The sequence below is a fragment of the Microplitis demolitor genome, chromosome 1 (assembly GCF_026212275.2).
Source record: "Microplitis demolitor isolate Queensland-Clemson2020A chromosome 1, iyMicDemo2.1a, whole genome shotgun sequence".
Taxonomy (NCBI): domain Eukaryota; kingdom Metazoa; phylum Arthropoda; class Insecta; order Hymenoptera; family Braconidae; genus Microplitis; species Microplitis demolitor.
This window is the reverse complement of record NC_068545.1, coordinates 14,109,577-14,134,974: the sequence shown is the minus strand read 5'-3', so window position 1 is coordinate 14,134,974 and position 25,398 is coordinate 14,109,577. Positions and strand designations below refer to the sequence as shown.

The 25,398-nt window shown below is 29.1% G+C and overlaps 1 protein-coding gene across 1 annotated transcript in view; it reads left to right on the top strand.

Annotated features, from left to right (window-relative positions):
* The first annotated feature begins 354 nt into the window (after positions 1–354).
* LOC103578479 (catalase-like) overlaps positions 355–25,398 on the top strand; it is a 74,664-nt gene continuing 49,620 nt past the window's right edge. Inside the window, exon 1 of the mRNA XM_014439742.2 lies at positions 355–408. Coding sequence (XP_014295228.1) covers positions 355–408 — 54 coding nt within the window. The remainder of the gene's footprint in view (positions 409–25,398) is intronic.

Sequence of the window (25,398 nt, the reverse complement as noted above, 5' to 3'; positions counted from 1 at the left end):
AAATAAAGAAAAGAAAAAAAACTAATCGAACATAATAACTGCAATGAATTTGCCAATAAAAGTGCAAGGGAATTTTTGCGCTTTTATTTCAACTATGCGGTTATCTATGCTAAGGCCGTGTCAATCTTTACCGTTTATGAAGACACGTAAATTGTTTTTGCACATCGCGTTTGTTATCTCCCACCTAGCTCAATGCGACACTCTAATAAAACCCCGCAGTTAATGCTAGAGAGTACGAGTGTATTATTGTGGTTCATTCATCCAGGTTTGCCTTCATCATTCTTTAATTTTGTAAAATATTTTCCATTTTCTAACTAGCATCGTATCGGTGATTGTAGCAACAAGAAGACAGAAATGGCTCGAGATCCAGCTTCGGAACAATTAAATGAATATAAAAAGACAGTAAAGGTATATGTATATTTCTTTTTTATTTATGATACTCATCCGCATTCAATTATTGATATATATATATATATATATATATATATATATATATATATATATATGAGTTAAAGATAAGTTTATTTGAAATGTTTAATTTTAGTTATAATAATTGATAACAATTTATACCAACAAACAAAACCACAGTATGACACTCATGATTAAAAATTACTTATTTCCATAAATCCTTTTTAAGGAACAATGCATTGCAAAATCGCTAGGTTGAAAAAATTATTTTATTTACAGAAAAACAATAAAAAATTTATTTTTCACCAATAGGTATCGCTACAGGTTACCATTTTTTTCTGTGAGAAATGTGTTCCTGTTAATTATCAATATATAATAATGTACATTTTTATACAAGAAAGAAAATCTGTTCATAAAATTTCATAAATCTTGGCCAAATTGTATTCAATTCTGTAGTATGTTATATAATTTTATTAAAATTTATAGAATTCTATAAAACTTTAAGAAATTTTCTTTTATTTCATAAAATTTTATAAAATTTCATCACGTTTTTTGAAATTTTATCAAGATTTATAAAATTGTATAAATTTTCCATCAAGCTTTACAAAATTTTATGTCATTATATTGAATCGCATAAAATTTTTGCTACACTGAATATGTTAAATTCTATAGAATGTTATCGAATTCCAGAAAAATATAAAATTTTTTAAAATTCTGTAAGTTATTATAATGTTTTAAAAGTTTAAATCCAGTTTCAAAGAGAATGAATTTATGAAGATTTTTGTTGTTTTGCAATATTTTATTCAGTTTTGTAGAATTGAATGAAATTTAAATTCAGTTCAAATGATAATGTTTTTTTTTCCATCTCATAGAGGTTTGTGAAATAATACAAAATTCTGTAAATTTTATAAAAATTTTATAAAACTTTGCTGCACAGAAATCGTAGAGTTTATAAAATTACCTGAAGTTTTATGAAATTTCATAAAATCCTTAGAATTGTATGAAATTTTATACATTGTACTTCATTTATAATGTGATCAGTTCTTTCAGAATTATATAAAATGCCATCAAATATTTTATTTGTTGTATGTATTTGTGTAGAGGGATATATTCTCATCAAATTAAGTAATTTTCAAAATTTTAACTGTAATTTGAAAGGTATTTCAAAACTCAGATCTAAATCAATTGGAGTTGGTCATACGAATAAGAAAGTTTTTCTTTTCCATACACAATATAAATATATGTTTTTTTATATGATCAGAATATATTTTAATGTATGATAACAATATAATTTTCGTATATGAAAAGAATGAATATTTTTATATATGATAAGCATATACGGACTGGCATATGATTAATTTTCTGTTTCTTAATATAAAAAAAAAATATATCAGAAAATAAAGTTAAGTTGGCCACATATTTTCTGATATTTATCATTTTTTCTACATATATATTGGCAATGTATGTTATTTTCATACAGGGAATAATAGCATAACTTAATGCATCTCTAACCCTGCAAATTTAATCATGAATTGGTCGTCGTTTGTAAACTTTTAAAATGGATATCATGTTCATACTGCTGTTTTGAACTCTTTGACCTCGGAAATTTTCTAATAAACTTATATGTAAAGATCACATGAACGTCCCATTCTCAACAACGCGGAAAATTTACCACAGAAAAGCTAGTATTGTGCTTTTCCATAAAATCGCTCGTGACATTTGTCATCGAGTTAATAAAAATGAAAGTTAGAATTTCTGAATGTCATGAATAATTGTAAATTTTACTACAGGGGTCGGGGGGCAAAACGGGGTACCTAAGGAAATACTAAATTTTTGAGGACTAAAATACGCTAAATCTTTTTTTTTTATGATATTCAAGATAAATAGACAAAATTTTGAGCTGCCGTTAAGAAATAAAATTTTTACTTTTGGCGGGCAAAATGGGGTACCCTGAAAAAAAGCTGAAAAAAAAAAAAATTCTGAAAGTTGATCGAATTTCATTGAATTAAATTTTTTTTTATGTAAAATACATAAAGAAAAATTACATTTCACATCATTGGTGGATGCGAAGGCAGAAAAAATTTTTTTTGTGGGACAGAGAGGCCCCCCTCCAAAAAATGATAATTCACTTTTTTTTTTTATTTGAATTGAATTGTTATCAATTAAAAATTAAATTATTATTTTCGAATTTTTTTAGTGACCAAATTTGCCCTAACTACAGAAAATCAGCCAAAAAATGAATTAACATATTAATTTTTTTTTAATTTGACGATAAAAATATGACAGAATCATTTTTCAGAACTTTCAGCTAGTCCATTTTGCCCCAGGTATCATGGGTAGGGCTTCAAATGCTCAAAAATATCGGATATACTTCATTAATGCATTATTGCATGAATTTTCTTAAATGTTCTGCGCTGACAAAAAATTTTTGTTAAAAATTTTAATGTTTTTGCCAAATATGAATTTTCTTTTTTCAATGTTTGAATTTTTGTTTTAATATCTAATAATATTTCTGTGTATTGTGGAAGTGATTTCCACACTTATCTTTAGATAAATATTTTTATAATAGTATGGGAACCATTCCTATAATGTTACGGGTATCGTTCCCGTAATTATAGGAACTATTTCTATATTTATGGGTAACATTCCTATAATTATAGAAACTGCCGCCATAACTTATGATCGTAATTCCTATAATGGTATAGGAAAAAAATTCACAAAATTATGGGAACCATCCCCATAATTTTCTTTTCATGTAGATACTACTATTGAAATTGTTTATTTAATAATTTAAATCATATTTTCTACTATAAAATTCAGTTTACAAATTGTACTATAACTCGATAACTTTTACCATAAAATTCTCTCCGTGTAGTACTCGATTACTCCATGCGTTTGAATATCTATATTGAGCAAAATTTAATAAATATAGATATACAAATACATATGAGTAATCAGGTACTGGTTCCCTGATTAGGTGTCGGCTCTATTATCTTAGATATAACCATGAATACGCTATTTATTTTATGAATATTACGAGGATAACAGATAAATTGATTTATATTTTAAAATAACAAATGTTTGCTAAACATCTTTCAATAATGTATAAATTTATGTGTATTGAACTATAATATTTATTGCGCTATTTCGCAATTTAACCATTTTATGCGAATAATATAGAGTATAAATATCCTTAATAACGAAAGCTGATTTGAAATGATTTGAACTTCAATCCACATGATTATTTGAAATTCAAATTCAAATTTTAAAATCAAGAAATATCAGACTTTTTTTTTATCGTGATAATGTCTTGAAATATTTCTCTAATTTTTAGTTGGATTCATAACAAGATTAAATTACTTTTAAATACAATAACACAAACAGATCACTTTAGCATAAATTTTAAATTTATTTACAGCAGTAATTTATATAACTGGTATGCATATTTTTTTAATTACATAAAGCGTAAATCATGATGTGCTGTCGCTTAATAATTTATATCTAACCCAGATACGAAACCGATAAATCTGTTAAAAAGTCAACATTAACAAGTGGCTACCTGATTTGAAACCTCATTAAGTAGAAATGTTTACAGATATTTTTGCACATTAAAGGCCCCCCATGTAAAAATTATATATACTGAAATGTATGCAAGAACAAATCCGGTAAGGTATACAAAAATATGTACCTAAATATATCCTGGGTACACGCAGTATATATGGAGAGTATTCTCGATTTTGCCTACCCACAAATATCTTATGTATATATACTTAGGATATATGTATTGTATACACTCAGCATATTTTCGCAGAATATATACTGAAAATATATGTAGTAAATATTTCATATATACATACTAAGTATATAGGCAGCATATATTGCAGAGATATACAACATAGGGTATATTTTGAACATATATGTTGTGTATATACTGCGTTTAAATCCGATTTATGCACGTGGAATCTATATTAGGTTTATATTTTGAAATTATATCGAAAATATATGCATTACATATTTGATATATATTCAAACCATTAAAAAAAAATTTAATAAACTTCGTTTGTTGGATTAAGTGAAAATCAAATTATATTTATTTATCAAACATCAAGCGATGAAAAAAAAAAAAAAGAATTTTAACTGGATTTTATAAAAATAAAGGTAAAAAATTGAATTTTTTATGGGAGATTTACTTGTCTGGTGTGTCGTTATCATTGTCTATCCATCATATTTAATATTTTTTTGTAAATTTTATAGAAATCTAACTATTGTATTTGTCCTCATGATGGAATTTTCGAAAAATTTTGCTACATCTAAACTCAGCTTGACGAGCTGAGTCAGAAAATACATTTGGTTCAAAAGTTTATATATATATATATATATATATATATATATATATATATATATATATATATATATATTGAGACAAACCGCTTTTTGCTTCCGCGATTTATACCAGCAGCCACCAGAATTCGCGGGTTGAACCCTGGCTTAGGCTGGCCTCTAACAAATTTTATTTTATTGGGACAGAGCAATGGGCTAGGGTTCTTGCAAAGCAAGGACCCGCACTTATTCAAACTCGGCAACGTTTATAAAAATTCATTAACTTACCTCACGACTTATTATTTATAAATCATTTCTTATAATTAATTCAATTATCATATATAACTTAATTAATAAGTATTGTATCTTATTAAATAATTTTACCAGTATTTTAAAATATGAATAAAAGATAATAGATAGAATAGAGAGTTTATAATGAAAATATGCAAGTTTATTGTCAGTTATAATAATTTCAATTACTTATAATAAATGTTTCCGAAGAATACAATAGATGTGGTCCGAATAATAATCGATGGCCACGTGGAAAGCGTTGATTATCTCACTAATTTTATTCTTTATAATTAATGCGCTGATACTACAGATGTATCAGCGGTAATGTAATAATAAAATTAATAATTTAAACGTATTTTATACTAAAATAATAATATATGATAACAATGAAATCGCAAGCTAAGTTGCCAGTTGAATATAAAGTATAGTACTAAAATTGAACAGTACAAACTGATATGGCGCAAGTAAAATTGCCAGCTAACAGTAATTAATTCAGAATATTTAAGTAGATATAAATGCTACTAGAACCAAGATCGAAGTGTCTATCGATGCCGCAGGGTCCTTGGTCATGAACTTGCTCTGCCCCCACTTACCCCACGGTCATGCGTCGACGTGAAAAACTTGTCATGTGACCACGGCACTATGACATACGAAAATTCAAACGGCAACGAGACGGATAAAAGCGGGAACCGCAAGGCTGAGGACGACGAACACAATTCGCATTGTCTCAATATATATATATATATATACGATAAAACGCGCCGTTCTCCAACGATAGTGCTCACAATTCTACACCGATCCCGAGTCGAAATAAAAAAAATAATTTGAGCCTCTAAGTCTTACTGGAAGGCAAGAAGGCTAAAATTATTGTTTTAGACTATGATGACCTATACATGAGAACCATAATTTCGGCCTAAATTTGGTACTTTTGTCAGCTTTTACCATGTTTAGATTGAAATTATTATTCTAAAATCATAAAATTAGCCTCTAGAGTCTAAATTTGTACTGTCAGAAAGATTTTTATTGGTTAATGCAAAATAGGTAAGGGAAAGGAAGGAAAAGGAGTAGAAATTGAAATCAAAATGGCTGCCGGGAGCGAAAAAAAATCAAAAATAAAAAAATCATTCTTGTAATAATTTATTAAAATTTTCAGGAATTAGAGCAGGAAGTTACTCAAATCATATACTCACTAGAGTAATTTTTTGTTTATTACTTTCATTAATTTTTATTAAAATTTCTGATGTCACGATTGCAGATCGTGATGGGCGTAGGTACGATATTCGTATAAAATGTAGTGAATAAAAGGGTACTTACATTGATCTAGGACCGATCCTATGACCTGGGCTCACGTGACCAAATGCTCAGTTTATTCTATTTTATATTTAATTCGCGCCCACACAATATTGTTGAAGACAATATTGATAAAACCCAAAACGATTTCCAATTTATTATGTGACTGATCTAATTTCACAATCAAACGTCGAGCGGTAAACGTAAGATTGTGTACCCCCTACTGTGAACTACCGGTCTGAGCAGCTAGACAGGTAGAAAAATAAGGGATAAAGGAAGGTGGGTTGCCGAAAAACCTCGTGAAGCTAGTATCTCATTATTAAAGTAAACTTGTCTGATAAATAATGTTTTTCAAGTGTTTTATGTTAACGAGTATTTATTTATTAAGGACTCAATATTCTCAAAATACAAAAGGGTTATAAATGGCAAAATATAAAAGTAAATGTTTCATGCATATGGTTTACAAATATTTCAGAGTATATTAAAAAAAAAAATAAAAAAAATACCAAACAATGGTTAGAATGTTAAAAACTTACCCTAAACAGGTTTTGGTGAGGTGTCAGGACTGTCAGCAGTTACACAGGACACTTATTCACAACGCGTTCTCGCGGTCAATTAATGTGATTCTAATTTATCGAATTATTTATTTATTTTGTATATTTTGTTGTATCAATTTCAATGTTTATACGTTTTATATCTTTGTAGGTTAAATTAAAATAAAGGTCTTCGCGCTTTTCGCGGTAAAATAATTTCAATGTATTCAAATTCTTCGCGTCTTCGCGGTAATATATAAATTTATAAAATCTTCGCGTATTTTCGCGGTAAAAGTATTTCAAAATATTATTCAAATTCTTCGCTTTTTCGCGGCAAAATATTATTCAAAATCTTCGCATTTATCGCGGTAAAATATTCTTTGATTTTTCACGTTTCTCGTAGTATATTTCAATATAAAAATAATAAAAAAATGAAATTACATGGATTAAAATAAGATAAAGATGATCAACACTACCGGTGCTTCCGATTGATATTAGTTCACGACTTACAACGATCAAGGTCCGGTTCGTATGCCCAGCTACGGTTGACCGAATGGTGAAATTAATATCACGTTAATTATTCTCCTGAGACTAGTAGAAAATGATATACCGATCATTCGAGTGCTTACGACGATCAAGGTCCGGTTCGTACGCCCAGCTACCGTTAACCGAATGCTCAATCGAGATATCAATCCTCTAGTCACGAACACCGTCAAGTGTCTGGAGTTCAGTAAGGTTCAGAGTTTGATTCCCAAAAGAACTGATGAGCTAAAGTCCATGGTCTTCTTATATGATCCTCACATATGAAAAGTGGCGCTAACCAGTTTCCTATACGAGAGGACTTCGGACTCGCCCGAAAGTTCTAGGCCTATGCACACATGTGATCTCTGGGAAACAGATTTTGACTATTAAGTAGGCTGATGACCTGGCGCCACTTTGTCGCCGATCATGCCCGTGTAGGAAACCATAAATTGGAGGTTTCCATTAGCTTTCTCTAATTTCCAAGAATCACATGCAGGTGCGCATGAGTTGGGTGGTCTATAATTTTAAGATGAAAAATCAAAGAAGACTACCGCTTCTATGCTTAGATTAGTTAAATGGGAACGGATACATAAATTTTAAAAGTACGTTAAGTAAAAATGATGAAATTTCCACAAAGAGAAATATATAATACGCGTAGTCCATTAGTACAATACGACTTAATTGTAAAGCGTTGACAACGTTCAGGTAGGTATATTTGTCCGGTACGACTTCTGGCGTCAGTAAGTCGGCGTTATACATAAAAAGGTTTACATACAAGAGGTTTTAGTGTGTACTTATTTTGGAAGAGAGGAAGAAAAAAAAAATAGAAAATTCTTGAATGTAGCAGCCGTGACACTGAGAATTCTAACTATAGTTGTAATTATTGGAGATAATAATAAATGAAAAATTCTATAAAATTTAATGGTTCAAATATTTATTCAATTACGTATTTTTTATTAAAAATCATTTATAATGTACTCATATTTTTTACGTAATGTTTATTTCTCATTTGTTAAAATGAATTTTAAAAAGAATCATAAAGTTCTTATTTGTGTTAATGATTGAACACCTTTTTGTATAATTTCAAAAGAATTATTATACAAAAGTGTCGAATTGACAAATAAAAGTGTCAAGTATTTGACACAAAAATTTTCAACACGAAATTTTTTGATAAAATGACGCAAAATTTTTTACTGTGCAAACTGTATTTTTGCGCTATACCAAATTATTGCAAATTAGAACTTTTGATATTGAATCAATTTATTATGCTAACGTTAATAAAAAATCACATGCTTATTGCTACTAATATTTTATGATTCATTAGTCAATTTTTGTAACATTAGATGTCTAAATTCAAACTCTATTTAAAACCTTACAATTTCTCAACTTATACCGCTTTAAAAAATTTTCTAGAAATTAAGTGGATCTATTTTATAATTTAACTTGATAAAACATTGAAAATTACAATTTGTCACGGTTGGAAAAATTTTTCAAGTCCACTTTTAGACTTCAGAAATATTCAACTCTTTCAAAATTTTTCAAAGTCTAAGAATGGACTTAGAAAATTTTTTCGACTGTGATATGTCTATATTCTATCCAGTAAAACTGTAAAATTGACCTACTTATTCTCACGGTAAGCTATAGAACCAAAAAAAATGGTTTTGTGAGCAATGGTAGGCTCTGGAGGTTCAAAATACTGTTCTAAAACACTAATTTATGACTCTATAACCTATTTTCAGGACATTGAGGGTCGAAATATTGTTTTACATTCAGCGGTAAGTACAACAAAAAAGGAAATGAGGCTTTTGAGCTCAATGAAACTTAGTACATTCATTCTATGGACGATTACCTTAGATAAGTTCGAAGATGAGCCAAATTGGCCAATAAGTTTAGTAGATGTTGTTAATTGAAATTTTGTAAAATTTTCAAAAAAAAAAAAAAATTGTTTACCGATTCAACCAGATGTAACTTTTAAACGGAAAGAAATAGCTTATTTTTGTTTGTTGTATCCGAAAGCTCGCTCGATTGCTTTTAATTTTCACTATGCAGCTCATTGATTTGACCACTATTTCTGATAAAAAAATGGTTTTAGAAATTTACAAAATATCATAAAAAATAATTTTATGAAGGTTGTCACTTTGATTATTACTACAGTCTTAAACCAATCGCGTTGAAACTTGGTATACGTATTTCGTAAGTGACTACCTTGATATAGTTGAAAAATGACCTCAATCGGTCGATTAGTTTAGAAGTTATAGCATCCCAAAATTTTCAGAATGTCAAAAATTCATATTTTTACTTATTCTTTCTTCAATATTATTTGAATGTTATAACTTATCGACTTTGTATAGAATTCATCTAAAAGCTCTCCAACGAAACTTTAATTTTCATTCCTATATTTGTGTCTAGCCAATGAAATTTCTCATCTTACCACTCATCAAATGAAATTTTGCTATTGCATTGGTTCTCCTACTTTTAATAAATTCCTCAGAATCCTAATTATTGTATTTATTAGCAAATTTATGAAATTGATTAAATTTATATTATTGCTGTGTAACACTCATAAAATTTAAAGATTTCAATTCAAGTGTGTAAATTCAATTTTTTTTCATTGACAGTTTTTATGACTGATTTCAAGTATGACCTTTAGATCTATCATAATTGAAATTTCAACTCAAATTATTTTATTCGATTTCGTATTAACTATTAATTAATCCTATAGTAAAAAAAAACAGAATACTTTTTCGTAGATAATTTAATTCTCTTTACTTTCGATTTTCGTTATTTAACTTACCATTCCGATGATTTTTTTAATTTTCTAATTTCAATTCTTAAATTTTTCGCATTCAACTTTAAATTTTGTGCCAATTTATTTTTTTATCTATAACCTTGAGAATTTCTAAGGGTATCAAAAAAAATTTATTTTGTTATTAATGTTTATTTGAAAGGTTGAAATAATTGAATAATGAGAAATCTACTTCCATTTCGGCTGCCGAATGGCCTTTTTCTTCTAGCATTTTTAGGTTTACCACCTTTGTAATTATACATTAATAATACTTCCCATTCAAAAACGGATGTAAGCAAGCTTGTCACCATTGCTGTCGGTGACAAAGCACAATGAGCAGCTGAGTACTGTCTATTTATTACATCTTTTGTAATAAATTGTTGTTGCTTATTTATATTTGAAACACCATCGTACAATTCATGATCAAAATTTATCTGATTTACTTTTTTTCCATTGTTTGACTTCTTACTATTATTTATTTGTTTCTATATATGTCAAAAAAATTAATATGATGTAAAAATTTTCAATATCGAAAGATGGATTTTTTCATGAAAATTTTTAAGGTGGCAAATAATTATTTTAAATTGATTGATTTAAGTCTTATAATGAATTAAGATATATTTCATGTAACAATATTTCTGGAGAACAAAAAAATTAGTACCTTTAAATCATTATCTTCAGTACCTAAAATTATTTCAGAAATGCTATCTGGTAAGATGGTTTTGTTGAACTTTGATCGTTTTCTCAAAGACGATCCATCCGTTTCAAAATTAATATCATCGTTATCCTCGTCCTGATAATAAAAGAATTAACTAATTTTATTTTTTATTGTTCATTTATAGAGACACGGAAATATAATCGAGTGAATATAACTCAATGAAAAAGTATACCATTCCTAAAATAAGATATTTGTTTGCTTGAACATGCGACTACTATAAGCTTTAAATTGCTTACTGTAATTTGATATATTTTCTCGTGAACAAACACTCTTTGAAGACAGGACACCGTTTAACGCCTTTAATTTTTTGTTTAACACAGAACGAGAGCCTTAAAAAAAATTGGTTTATAATTTATAACAATATTTTATCTTCATTTCAAATATTTATCTATTAATAATTTCTTCAACTTACTCGAAACTCCTATAATTGTTGCATTATAGCAAATCAAACCTCCGAGAAGTTCTTTTGGTGTATTATGCCATTCAATGACATATATTTTAGTCGTACCTTCTTCATCATCGCAAAATTTTTCCAAATCAAAATTCTTTATATGATTAATATCTATCGCAACTGAACAAGTTTTATCGTTGGATCCCCCACCCATTTGAAATAATATTTCAAATAATAATAATATTACCTGCACTTAAAATTATTTTAGTCTAATTTTTCTACGTATCCAGCGATGACGCGTCAGGTACGGTGCGACCTTACGTTCCAGAGCCGCTGAGAAAGACGGTGTTCAATTCACTGCACTCGCTAGTTCATCCTGGAATTACAGGATCATTTAAGTTAGTCACTAAATGATACGTCTGGCTGTCAATTAATAAAGATTGCCGAGAATGGGCGAAATCTTGCATCGATTGCCAGAAGAATAAAATTCAAAGACACGTGTCAACGCCGATCGCCAGTTTTGAACCTCCAACTGAACGATTCGAGCACATTCATATCGACCTCTTGTCTTTAAAATCGTCAAGAGGCTTTAATCAGTGCTTAACGATCATCGACCGATTCACTAGGTTTCCTGAGGCTGTCCCATTAACCAATGGAACTGCAGATACAATAGCACATGCGCTATTACGGCACTGGATTTGTCGCCACGAAGTACCTAAACGCATTACCTCGGACCAAGGTCCGCATATCGAATCGTCATTATTCCAGTCGTTATTAGAAATGTATGGAATAAAATACCTACATACTACACCATATCACCCGCAAGCTAAGGGTCTCGTCAAACGTTTACATCGTCAGCTAAAAGCAGCACTTTTGTGTCATGAAGAGTCATGGTATGACGCATTACCAGCCGTCTTGCTTGGCTTACGTGCTGCTTGGAAAGATGGCATCCAGGCGGCCCCAGCCTCATGACATTGTCAATACATGAAAACGTCATTTCAATTCATTGGCACCGGCCTAAATGTCGCGTCATGGCAAGCATTCTGTTTTCTGTTTCAAGAACCTTAGTACTTTCAGTCACTTACTGGTGCGAAACGACCAGGTTGGAACATTTTTCTCTGCGGCGTACGAAGGTCTATATCGTGTAATAACCTGACACGATAAATATTTCATCGTCAATTTTCGTGGACGACTAATCGCTATTTCAGTGGACAGATTGAAGCCGGTTTACGAGGCGAACCCAATCGACACGAAGATGACGATAACAAACTCCCACCCGAATAACACAGCAACTAAGACCGGCTTAATATTTAAAAATTTACGCGATTTAATTTTTTTTATATAAAATTTTTCTTTGCAAAGTATGAATTCATCACTGTATTATACTCATTCATTTACTTATTCATTTATTCATATCATTTGTAGATATTCCATTACTTTAATTATCGTGTATTAAATGTGAAAAAAAAAAAAAAAAAAAAAAAGAAAAACAAACAAAAAAAAAACGGGAGTTCTGTAACGTTGCTACAGTAATAAGTGATCGATGAATTTCGGTAATCTACACCAAACATCGATTTTTCTATTTTCCCTTTCTACCTCACTCGTAGAGATACAATAAGTTATACCACTGTGCTGCATGCACGCATCAAAGTATTTTTCGATTGTATTCTTAATTTCACTGTGTTAAATTCGTTCGTTAAATAAAAACATTCTTTTAACAAAATCAGTTAGTTTAAATAATTTATTTATCATATTTAATTTTACCCTTAACCGCTAAATATATATATATATATATATATATATATATATATATATATATATATAAATATATATATATATAAATATATATATATATAAATTAATTTTGCGTTAACGCAAAATTAGTTGAACGTACTTGGTATGCATTAACGCAAAAAACTTGTTATGTCATAATTTGTAAATGTTTTACAATCAAATGATAAACTTATTTCGCTTCAATAACGCACACCAAATACGTTCAACTAATTTTTTTTTTCATTTGTATATTTTCTAAACAATTTTTTTTTCTTTTTTAATTAAAAAAAATTCCAAATACTTGATATTTTAATGATTTCTGTCTTTTTTACCAATTTCGTTTTTGTATTAAGTACATCCACATCAATTGAACCGATCTATCAACTGTTTTATTGCCGAATGTTACATCTTAACTTGGCATTATTTAGTGATTTCAAATATTTTTGTAGAATAGTAAATTTATTATTGCAATTTGAACGTGTACTTGGCGCAATCTATTACAGCTGTGTTGTTTTTGGTGTGATTTCAAATCTTTTTGTAAAGGCACTATTGTATATATATATATATATATATATATATATATATATATATATATATATATATATATATATATATATATATATATATATATATATATATATATACTAGGGTGTTACAAAATAAATATTTGTTTTTTTTTTTTTTTTAAAGTCTTATAGTCTTAAAAGTTAGTCTTAGGTATTAGAAAAATCCTCCCAAAAGAGTAGCTTGAAAGCTCAATTCTGCTAAGAGATCAATCAATATTAATTTTCTCATTTTAATTACGTGTAAAATTTTTTTTTTTGTTTTTTATATATAAAAGTATTTAAAAAAATTTTTTTTTAAAATCAATGTACGTGATCTTGTAGCAAATCAAATTCTCTACAAAAAAGCCTTTAAGTGTTTTCTTCGTACAACTAACAGAAAAAAATCGGTCTGTCAGTTGACCCTGCGGGCCAGCCCCAAAACTTTCCGCCTATTTCGAGCTTTTTGAGCTTGAAAAATTGTTGTAGATACATTTTCGAGCTCGAAAATACTTTTGTATGCCTTTGTTTTCGTAAGAAAACGTTTTTTACCATTTTTTCTCAAACGATATCTCTCGAACGAATAAACCGATTAAGATGTTCAAGGCGGCAATCGACGCGTTTTATTAAGTTCTACACCTGATCAGATTTTAAAATTGATTTATTGAGTCGTTTTCGAGAAATTTTCAAAATACTAAAAAATTTTTTTTTTGTAAATTCTTTCGACAACGGTTTCTCTTGAAAGAATTAACCGATTTTGATGTTTGAGGTTGCATTCGACGCGGCTTATGAAGCTTCAGAGCCCAGTTCATTTTGGAATTAATCCATCGAAAATATAAAAAGTTATCCAACGTAAAAATTTTTGAAAAAAGTTTATTTTTAGAATATCTCTGAACGAGACCTACCGATCAAGTTTATTTTTTTTCAGCTTCAAAGTATTCGCAAGCCGCGTCGAATTGCGCCTTGATGATCAAAGTCGATTCATGCGTTCAAAAGTTATAGATATTTACAAACGTACGTACGTATATATATATATACATACATACACTCGGACATCATCGTGAAATTAGTCAGGATAAATTCTTAGAACCTCAAAACGTCAAAATCTCTTAGAAATTCGATTTTTGAAAATTGGACTGAAACCAATAACTTCCCGAAATTTTGAAAATTTGCAATTTTCTTAGCGGGAAGTTAAAAAGTTATGAAGCTTGAAACAATAGTGAATTGAAAAACTTAACGTAAAGATAATTTCCGGATTTTATTACGTGTACAAGTTTATATGGTGAATCTATATGATATGTATAATCCGTAAGGTGTTTTAAAAAGATTTCTAAAATCTTACTAATTTTTCGTAATAATTTCGAAAGAAAAATATTTTTTTAAGAATTAAAAATTTTTTTCTTTCTGTATTTTTAATTTAAAAAAAAAGTTCTGTTCTGAAAGTAAGGAAAATTTTTCCCATGTGTTTAAGCAAAAATTGACAGATAACATTAGTTCAGAAGAAAAAAAGTAATTTTCTATTTAAAAAACTGTTTAATATAATGGAAACATGAAGTTATACTATTTCATATAGTTTAAAGCTTCATAACTTTTCAACTTCCCGCTAAGAAAATCGACGATTTTCAAAAATTTCGGGAAGTTATTGTTTTCACCCCGATTTTTGAAAATCGAGTTTTCATCAGATGTCGACGTTTTGAGGTCCTAGGAAGCTATTCTGACTATTTTCAAAATGATGTCCGAGTGTGTGTGTGTGTGTGTGTGTATGTATGTAAACTCTTTGTAACTTTTGAACTAATGAATTGATTTGGATGGTTGAGGTGGCAATCGGAAGAGCTTGTTGGCCATCAACTTTCTTGAAAATTTCAGATTATTTGATGGAATAGACTCGAAAATATTTGCGAATTACGAAAAAAAAAAAAATTTTTTTTTAGTTTTTTAATGATTTCTCGAAAACGACTTATACGATGGACTTCAAAATCTAATCAGCTCTAGTACTCAATAAAACGCGTCGATTGCCACGTCAACTATCAAAATCGATTGATTAGTTCAAAAGATATCAGCGTTGAAAAGCTAAAAAAAATAACATTTTATGTCATTTTTTCCGGATAAATCATAATGTAACTTACTAAAATGTGACTGATATCATACCAACTCATCTTTTCTATGGTCTCTTTTGATCATATAATGTCATCGAACTTGGTTTTTAGTTTAAATCATATTGTCAACAAAAAAATCGATAAAACGTAGTTTTTAACATTTTTATCGGATATTTCATATTTTATTGTTTCTTACATGAGTCAAAACTTATTTAAATCTTGATTTTGATCCCGGACATTGATTTCTGCCTCAATACACTTATTTTACTGAACATAATCAGGAACTAAATTTTAAAAACCGCTTTATTGATGATTTTCGATTCTTAAATTTTCAAACTTTAGCATAACAGTTAACTTGTTAGAGCTTGAAAAGATCGTAAAAAAACAATTGCATGTGATAGCATTTTCGAGCTCGAAGAGCTCGAAAATATATCTACACTAATGTTTTCGAGCTCTTTGAGGTCGAAAACAGCGGGAAGTTTTGGAGCTGGCCCGCAGGGTCAACCGACGCCCAGATTTTTTTCTGTTAGTTCTCCGGAGAAAACAATCAGGAGCTTTTTTGTAGAGAATTTAATTTCCTACAGAACTTTGCGCTTCGATTTTCGAAAAAAAAATTTTTTAATACTTTTATTTTTAAAAAACAAAAAAAAATTTTTTTACATGCAATTTGAATGGGGACATTAATTCGAGTTGGTTTCTCGAGCAAAGTAAATTTTACTTATCTCAAAAAATAATTTCAAGTTCAATCATTTTTATGCCAAATGAAAGATAATGAAATTCTTTTATTATTTGAAACCGCCAAATTTAAGGTTATCAATAAGTCTTGAAACTCAGAAACCGACTCGAATTAATGTCCCCGATTGTAGGTATATGCGATGTCAATTTTATAGTTATAAGTGGTGAACAATCTTAAGCACTGCCTCAATTTTTCGCTTGATACCGCCTAGTTTAAATTGAAGACAGTGCTTGTTTATTCTTATAGGGTAAACGCCAATTCTTTAAGACCAACTTTTTAATCCGAGATTCTTAATCTGCGACTTAATTATTGCTAGTATACTTGTATATTTTCATATGAATGTACAAGCAATAATAATCTAATCATGTATTAATAAAATTTCGTATTGAGAAATTATCCTTGAGTAACCGTGATTATATGTATAGACCGACTTACTGATATTACATTTCGGATCAGTTTTTCAAACCGAGTTTATTATTAATCCGGGTTTAAATTATTATAACTGGCATGTCTATATATTATTAATACCAGCACTTTAATTCAAACTCGGATTAAAACGAACCCACTTTGAAAAAACTGGTCCTTAATAAAGTCTGCTTAAATAATGCTAAGAACAAATTAATTATACATATATTCTAAAATATATATTGATGAACATGTTTACAATTTATTGTGATTACTCATGTGCTAAGACAGGAAAATATACACACATAATAAAATATATATTGATGAAAATATACACAATTCATCAAAAATTAGAGATTTATAAATTTATTAAAATTATCAAAAACGGTGCAAGCAAAAATTCCGAAATTTAAAAATGATAACTCAAATATTAAGCTCAACGATTTCTCATGGAATCGGTAGAGAATGATCAAAGATTAATAAAGAAATAGGTAAATAATACATATAATTTATATTTATCTATTATTAATCAATTTAAATAAAAGAGAGGTTAAACAGGTATATGACACCGGCATAGAGACACGGTCGACTAGCGCCGCCACGTTCACTGATACGTATATATATGTGTTTGAACGTGTACTTGGCGCGAGACGCGACCGTGTCTCCGGATCATAAGTATATTACATTTTTTTTTTCATAAATATTAGAATCAGAAAAGAAATCCATTCTTCACCTCAAGTTACAACTGATATATTTAAATTCAAATAAATGGATATAAACTAACTCCCTCTATAAATAAATATTGCCGACCCTACAATGGAAGTGATTGAAATTAAAATTGTTTGTAAAAAGAATTATCATATTAAACATAATTATCGTAAAAATGAACGTTAGACGTTCATATAAATTGTTATGTCCAAAATGGTACCTTGTACCGTGATATTTGGACAAATCATTATTATTATTTTTGGCCCTAGTCTTTTGACCAATAGACCGGGATCACACTGAGTAATTATCTGAAAGATTGTTGTGGAATGAAAGTTGTTGAATATACGAATTAAACTACTATACATTATACAATTGAAAATGTTGATGATGTGAATACAATAAGCTTGATATTAAAAGTATAGGGTGGCTAGTCAGCCGAGTCTAATTAACAATAAAATGGCTTCGCTAAAATTCATTTTAAACACTAGAGAGGACTATAGAATTTTGAAGACAATACATTTTTTTATAATATTTTCGTGTTTTGGAAATGTTCCGGTATTTTGTGATAAAATAAACTTAATGATTACAGTACCTGAATTTGTGGAGACTGGGTTACTATCTTTCTGATTTTCACTGATTCTAATGTACTGGTTGCGGTTACAATTTGTTTCGACGTTAACTTGATTTCTATAACCTATTTAATCACTAACTGAGACAATATTTAACTAAACACTAGCAAAATAATTAAAAAAATAAAGTATGAGGACACTTGTACAATTGAATAATAAAATAAAGTGTGAGCTAGTGATGCGCAATCGAAATCGATTAATCGAACAATCGATGTTTTCGTGTCGATTTTTTTAAATCGATTGTAGGCCTTTCGATTATCTGAAAAAAATTGATTCTTTTTTTTGGAAACGATTTTTAAACATTGATTTTTTGTAAAATTAATTAAAAAAACAATTTGTTTTTCAAAGTCATTAACTCAAACATTATAAAAATTGTTGACTACATGTAATACAGGCAAACAAATGATAAACAACTTAAGCGAAATTATTGAAGTTTATAACGGTGACCTTTGGCTACTTCGTGTCCAGTAGCCACGAACCACAGTTACAAAATTTCCCGATTAAATAATTAATTATTAATAATAAATATAAATTTTAATTATGATGTTGCTGGTTCTGAACGCGGGAATTAGATCTCAGAAAGTAGGACGTACTGCAGGTATAGGCCGTCGCTGCATGGCGAATCCTCGGCGTATCTAACTGCTGGGCTGCTGACGAAGTTGACGCCTGGTAGATCACTTCACAAAACTCAACGAATTTTGGTTTTCGTAAACCACTTGTATCGGAACTAATCACTAGGATGAATTTAATAATTTTATAGATTGACTTCAGCGTGGCTAACCAGCCGAACACTTGAACTTCCGTGTCGTCTCTCAATCGTTGAACTTAAGTGTCGCTTGAATCGATCGCCTGCACTTGAATCGATTGCCTGCACTTGAATGCCGAATCGATAGCTTGGGCTTGAATCGTGTCTTGAACTCGAATGTTGGACTCAATGACTAGATATAACAAACTAATAGACTGGATATCGTTAGGCCGACTCAAATAAATTGTTATGAGTCCTGGTGCTAGAGTGGGACCTCGCTAAGCGTCCTCAGTCCACTCTAGATGATGGCCAGGGCCTCAGTCTCTCGAGCAAGTGTTTGCTGGCCCTTTTATATCTTAATTTTTGGAGGGGTGGAACTACCCCACTGTCGTCTAAGTTCGAATTCGATCTAGGTGGCCTCTGACATGGCCCAAGTGACTAAGGAAGTGCCAATCAATATACAAATCATTCCAATAGATGGCCGTAGAATCAGCTAGACTTTGCGCTTGATCTTCAAATCGTAAAATCAAAACGCACGTTTACAAGTTAGATATCTATTTACAATTTTATAGATCAAAATTTTACGCCATTTGAAAAATTAAAAAATAATCGATTTTAACAATCGATTTTTATTCAAACGATTCTACAATTTTAAAGTTGCGATGAAATAATCGATTTTTCACGAAAAAAAATTATTAATTAAATACAATACTCCATTTATTGAGAAAATATTTTTTTTTCTGAACTGTTTTTTACTGAAAAGTTTAAATAAAAAATTATTAATTATAAACAAAGTATTTTATTTGTTATTATTTCAAATATATATGACTAGATGAAAATTTCATGCTTTGAAATACACACTTATATTTAGACGCGGTGATATTTAACTTTAAAATAAAATTTCGAAATCGATTTTTCAAAATAAATTGTTAGGTGGTCGATTGTGCAACTTTAAAGTTGTGAGCAAATAATCGACTGTGAAATAATGTAAATATTAATAATTTTGAATTTGTGATTTTGGACCCATATTCGTTTTTTTATTTTGAATAAAAAATTATAAAATCGATTTTACACAATCGATTCTGCAACTATAAAGTTGGGAGAGAAAAAAATCGGTTTTTTTTTTTAAATTCGATTATGTCAATAATCGATTGTTCAGAAACGATTAATTACTACAATCAATTGTCTTCAGTCGATTCTATTCGATTGTGAACAATCGAATAGTTGCTTCGATTTTGCCAACACTGGTGTGAGAATACTTGTACTTGAATTTTCTCATCCTTACTGACTCAGGACTGAGAACTGAGACTTGGAAAAACTGCCCATTTTAGATTTTGCGGCCCTTTTTATGTGTTTTACTTCGTCTTATTTCGTCTATTGTTTGGGGGAGAACTGTGTCCAATCGGAACGCAGTTCCTTTGGGTCCTTTCCTTTTCCCTATGGTTTTTCTTTGGGGAAAGCGGTTAGGGTACGCCTGAATGCGGGTCTATGTGCGTGCACAACCACACATACACCCACATGTACAATATTTTATTTATGACAATAATTTTTAATTTATTTATAATATTGTAAAATAGAAATTTATATCTATTTTTATGAATTTTCCTTATTTAGAAATTATAAATTTACATATTTCATTTATATACAATTTTATACCTATTCGCGTGAATTTTCATTTATTTAAATTTTATTAATTTATTTGTAATGATTTTGTTTATTGCCAAAATTACTTATTTATTTAATAAATTTCATCATTGATTGGCGTTCCACCGATTCATGTACTCATTCTTATAAATTTACTCATGTAATATTATTAGTTCATTTGTTTAATTGATAGGAACTATTTATTTTAATATAATTTATTCAGATACTCTTTTCTGTTAAATTTCTTCGTTTAAAAATGATCTATTTGATTTTCCTTTAGGTAAAATTTATTTTGCGTATTACTTATGTGAATATTCTTTGTTAAAAGTCTTTTATTTTAAAACATATTTCATTTAAAATTATTCATTTGAATATTCTGGACAACTTGTCATTAAAATCATTTCATTGGGTATTTATTTTACGTTTATTTGGACACCGAAATATTATCTACAAAAGTGCACTTACCAATGTAAGGCTTATAAGATTATGTATTTCGTTTATTTTATTTATTTAAAATTGAGTCACTGTTAAAATTTGATTTTTTTCTTTTTAAATATATATTGATAATTCTTTAATTGTTTTCTAAAAAAGGATTTCCAGATGACACTTGAGCCTTTTCTCTATGATGACCAGAGGGGTCATTAAAAGTGTATTTGGTTCTTTACTCTAGTATTTTTACGTGCGTCAGAGCAAACAAATTTACTATTTCTAAAAGCATTTTTACAACTACAATGTCTTATCGCTCTAGAGTTATTTAAAAATTAAATCTGGTCATCACGTAATTTTAACAAGAAGATACAATTTAATATAATAAAAAAAATAAAAAGTATAGCATCTGAGCTAGACGTAACAAAATCATTAATAATATTATTAATATTGAAAAAAAAAATAATAAAAGTTGTATCATTTTTTTCAAAAAATAATTCTCAGTTTGCCACTAAAACGATCGTTGCTCTTGCTATTCTGTATACACAAAAAGACGCCATAGTACCATTTAACTTGACGGTATTTGGCTGTGCTGTTTCATTCAAGGTAATTAAATATTTTTTCGACTAATTATTAGTTAAATAAAAAAAGAAAATAAGAATCATTATGGAAAGGTTGGTTAGCTTATTATTATTTTTGAAGGTTATTAAATATTTATATAAAAAAAAAAAAAAATGTGAGTGAGAGGTTAATTCTTTGTTTATCGTCCACTGATGTACCTGTGACTAACCGGTATTGTTTAAATTCTCTATCCAAAAAAAAAAAAAAAAAAAAAAAAAAACCAATAAATCATTTTTCCTTTTTACAATTATGTATAGTGAAACTAAGAAGTTTTGGGCATTAGTTAAATGGGTGGGGGATCCGACGATAAAACTTGTTCAGTTGCGATAGATATTAATCATATATAGAATTTTGATTTGGAAAAATTTTGCGATGATGAAGAAGGTACGACTAAAATATATGTGATTGAATGGCATGATACACCAAAAGAGCTTCTCGGAGGTTTGATTTGCTCTAATGCAAAAATTATAGCAGTTTCGAGTAAATTGAAGAAATTATTAATAGATAAATACTTGAAATGAAGATAAAATATTGTCATAAAATATAAACCAATTTTTTGGAAGGCTCTCGTGCTGTGTTAAACAAAAAATTAAAGGCGTTAGACGGTGTCCTGTCTTCGAAGAGTGTTTGTTCACGAGAAAATTTATTAAATTACAGTAAGCAAGTTGTAAAATATTAACTTAAACTTAATTACACCAAATTTTTATTTGTGCTGGATCGGGATGGTGGAAGAAATAATAAATCACTTATTTGGTGTATTTTCCATGTTTAATAAAAATTATATCATAGATAATATTATAGAGTACATAATTGAGCACGAGAATAATTAACAGAGCACAGTAATCAGTATAATTTAATTGTAAAAGTGTTCTTGTAGAATAATTGAACATGAGTTTAATTTACAGAGCGAGTTGTGTAAGAAATTGATTTCAGTAGAGTTTGATTATAAATTTACACGGCACCATACACGTGAATTAATAGACATATATTGAGCGCAGAGAAGAAATAAATTATTAACAATTGAGAATTCACAGACATAACAATTATTTTATAATGTAAATTATAAATCATAATAAATTTTATTATGCGACATGTTATATGTACTTTTGAACTGAGTAAGAATTTATAGAGACGAGTCAAGTGCCGAGTCTTGTCGCAAACTGAATGATTTGAAATGATAAATAAAATTTGCTGTTGATTTTTGAGATTATAGACATAACTGAGTAGATTAAATGATGACATCAACCACATAGTTACATAGTACAAAATAAAATGATCGAGTTATGAGTAATAAGTAAATATTGTAATTGGAATGTGAATCGTGATCTGAATATTAATTATTTGTAACTGCGAAGGTCATGTGATAGCGATTGTATACATAGATATAGATATACCGGTAGGTTAGCTTATCACGCGGTCAACACAAAATGATTACAGAGTTAATATAAAGGAAACAAAAGAGAGAGTTGATGAAATATGAATGACAAGAAATACCTGATAATTCAGCGAGTATGAATTATGTTGATTTTAATTATGACGTGGAGTAATTAGCGAGATGTAGCTTGATTAATAATAGGATTGCGTTGTTGTTAAATAACACGTGGTGTTTTATAACATGCGTTGGAGAATAGTGGCAGTTGCCGCGTAGCTGGCTATCGAGTTGGAGTTCAGAGCATCAGAGGGCGCGTCGATAGCAGCACCTCTGGTAGAGTAGAGCGCGGCGATATCAAGTGTTCTGGCGCGAACATTTGATAATTACGCAACACAAGTTAAATCCTATAGTAGTCGCAAGTTCAAGCAAACGAATATCTTAAATTTGAAATGGTATAATTTTTTATTGAATTATTTTCACTCGATTTTAATTCCGTGCCTTCATGAATGAACAATAAAAAATAAAATTAGTTAATTCATTTATTATCAGGACGAGGATAACGATGACATTAATTTTGAAACGGATGAATCGTCTTTGAGAAAACGATGAAAGTTCGACAAAACCATCTTACCAGATAGCATTATTCTGTCACGGAATGATAACTCTTAATTTTATTATTATTTTTACGCATTTTTCATTAAATTTAAGTTGCACGTAGTCTTACAATATTTTAGTATTCTTAGTAAAAACATTTGTCCCTGGAATTCGAGAATTACCCATTTTTTCTCGTTTGTTGTTATATTAGCTTTATTCATTTTACTTTGTGTTAAACATCTCTTTAGGATTGAGTCGAAATTTTAGTTTTATGTCTGAATATTTTTTATTTAATTGAAACGGCCAAGCATCGGTTCCGTTCTTTAGGGATTAAGTTAAAAGTTTTAAATTTGTAACATTCTCGAGTCCCATGTTTACAACTCCTTGCTCTTTATCCTGGAATTACTTCAGCTCTACCATAAATCATTCCGGACATGTGTTCTTAATTACACTCTCCTACTCTCTAAAAGAGTCTGGTCACCATTTTTCTTGTATCTCACTCTCTCTTTCTCTGTTCATCCTCTTTCACTTTCTCTTCTTTCCCATTCTCTTTCGCCATACTCCCGCGACGACACTGCCCTTCCACATTTCACTGGCCCTTTCTAATGCCCTTCGCGCTCTCATCCCAGCCCCTGGTTACTCACTTTTCCTTCTAGCACGCCCCTTTTTCCTCAACCTTAGTTTCTAAGTCTAACGTTAAGATAAGATTGTAAGTTATTATGTATCAGTTGTATTCTATATTTTAAAGAGATCAGCAGCATTGAGCTTGGTCTAATAAATTAATCTGCAACTTTATTTAACAAAATTACTTGTCAAAATTTATTATTCTTAAGAAAATTGCTTGTAAGAATTTCTACAATTTAGTAAAATTGCTTGTTCAATTTATCATTATTCAACAAAATTAATTGTTAAATTATTTTCACGACAAACTAGTCGTGAGACATTTCAAGCATTTCTGTTCATATAGTTATAATAATTAGTTGTAAAATTATTTTAATCATTAACTGTAATTTTTTTTAATACAGATTGCACTAATACTTTGTGTCAGAAAGCTACCTGATACAAGTGACAATTAATTTATTCAATATTTATTAATTTAATTAATTAACTTATTTTTTAGTAAATTCTATAAATTAGATTATAGTTGCTATAAATTGTAAACTCAATCGTTATTAATTATCATTAATGTGTTAAATAATTATTAAAAACAGAGTTTAAATGTGTTATAACAGAATTTATAAATGAATTAAATAATTTTCTCAAATAATTTTTACCGAATTTATTTTATATAAGTACCATGGAACGCAAAATTTGGAATTTGTTTCTCATTCTTGACGCTTTCAAGTTGTAGTAAAATCGTCTCAGATTTTTTTTTGCGGTTAAATAGATATAAAAATTTGCATTAAAAATTTGAAAAAGTTAAACTTCAAAATCTCAAAATTTTAAATAAAAAAAATCACAGTTAGAACGGAATCACCCATATATTCTAAGTATATATACATAAGATATATGTAGGTAGGCAAAATAGAGTATATTCTCCATATATCCAGGATATATTTTGGCGTATATTTCTGTATGCATTCCCGGATTGAATAGAATGAACATACTCGAAAATGTTCATATCTTCACAAAATTTTATGCTTTTCCGTATACTGAAAAGAAAAATCTGGAAACTCATTGACTCTGCGGGCTAGTCCCGAAACTCTCTGCTGTTTTCAAGCTCATGGAACTGGAAAACATTATTGTCAATGCACGTTTTGCTCACGCATATGCTTGATAAATTTAATTTTTTTGCACAGCAATTAATAAGAATGAACATAATGAAGAGTTACATAAACTTTAAATTTAA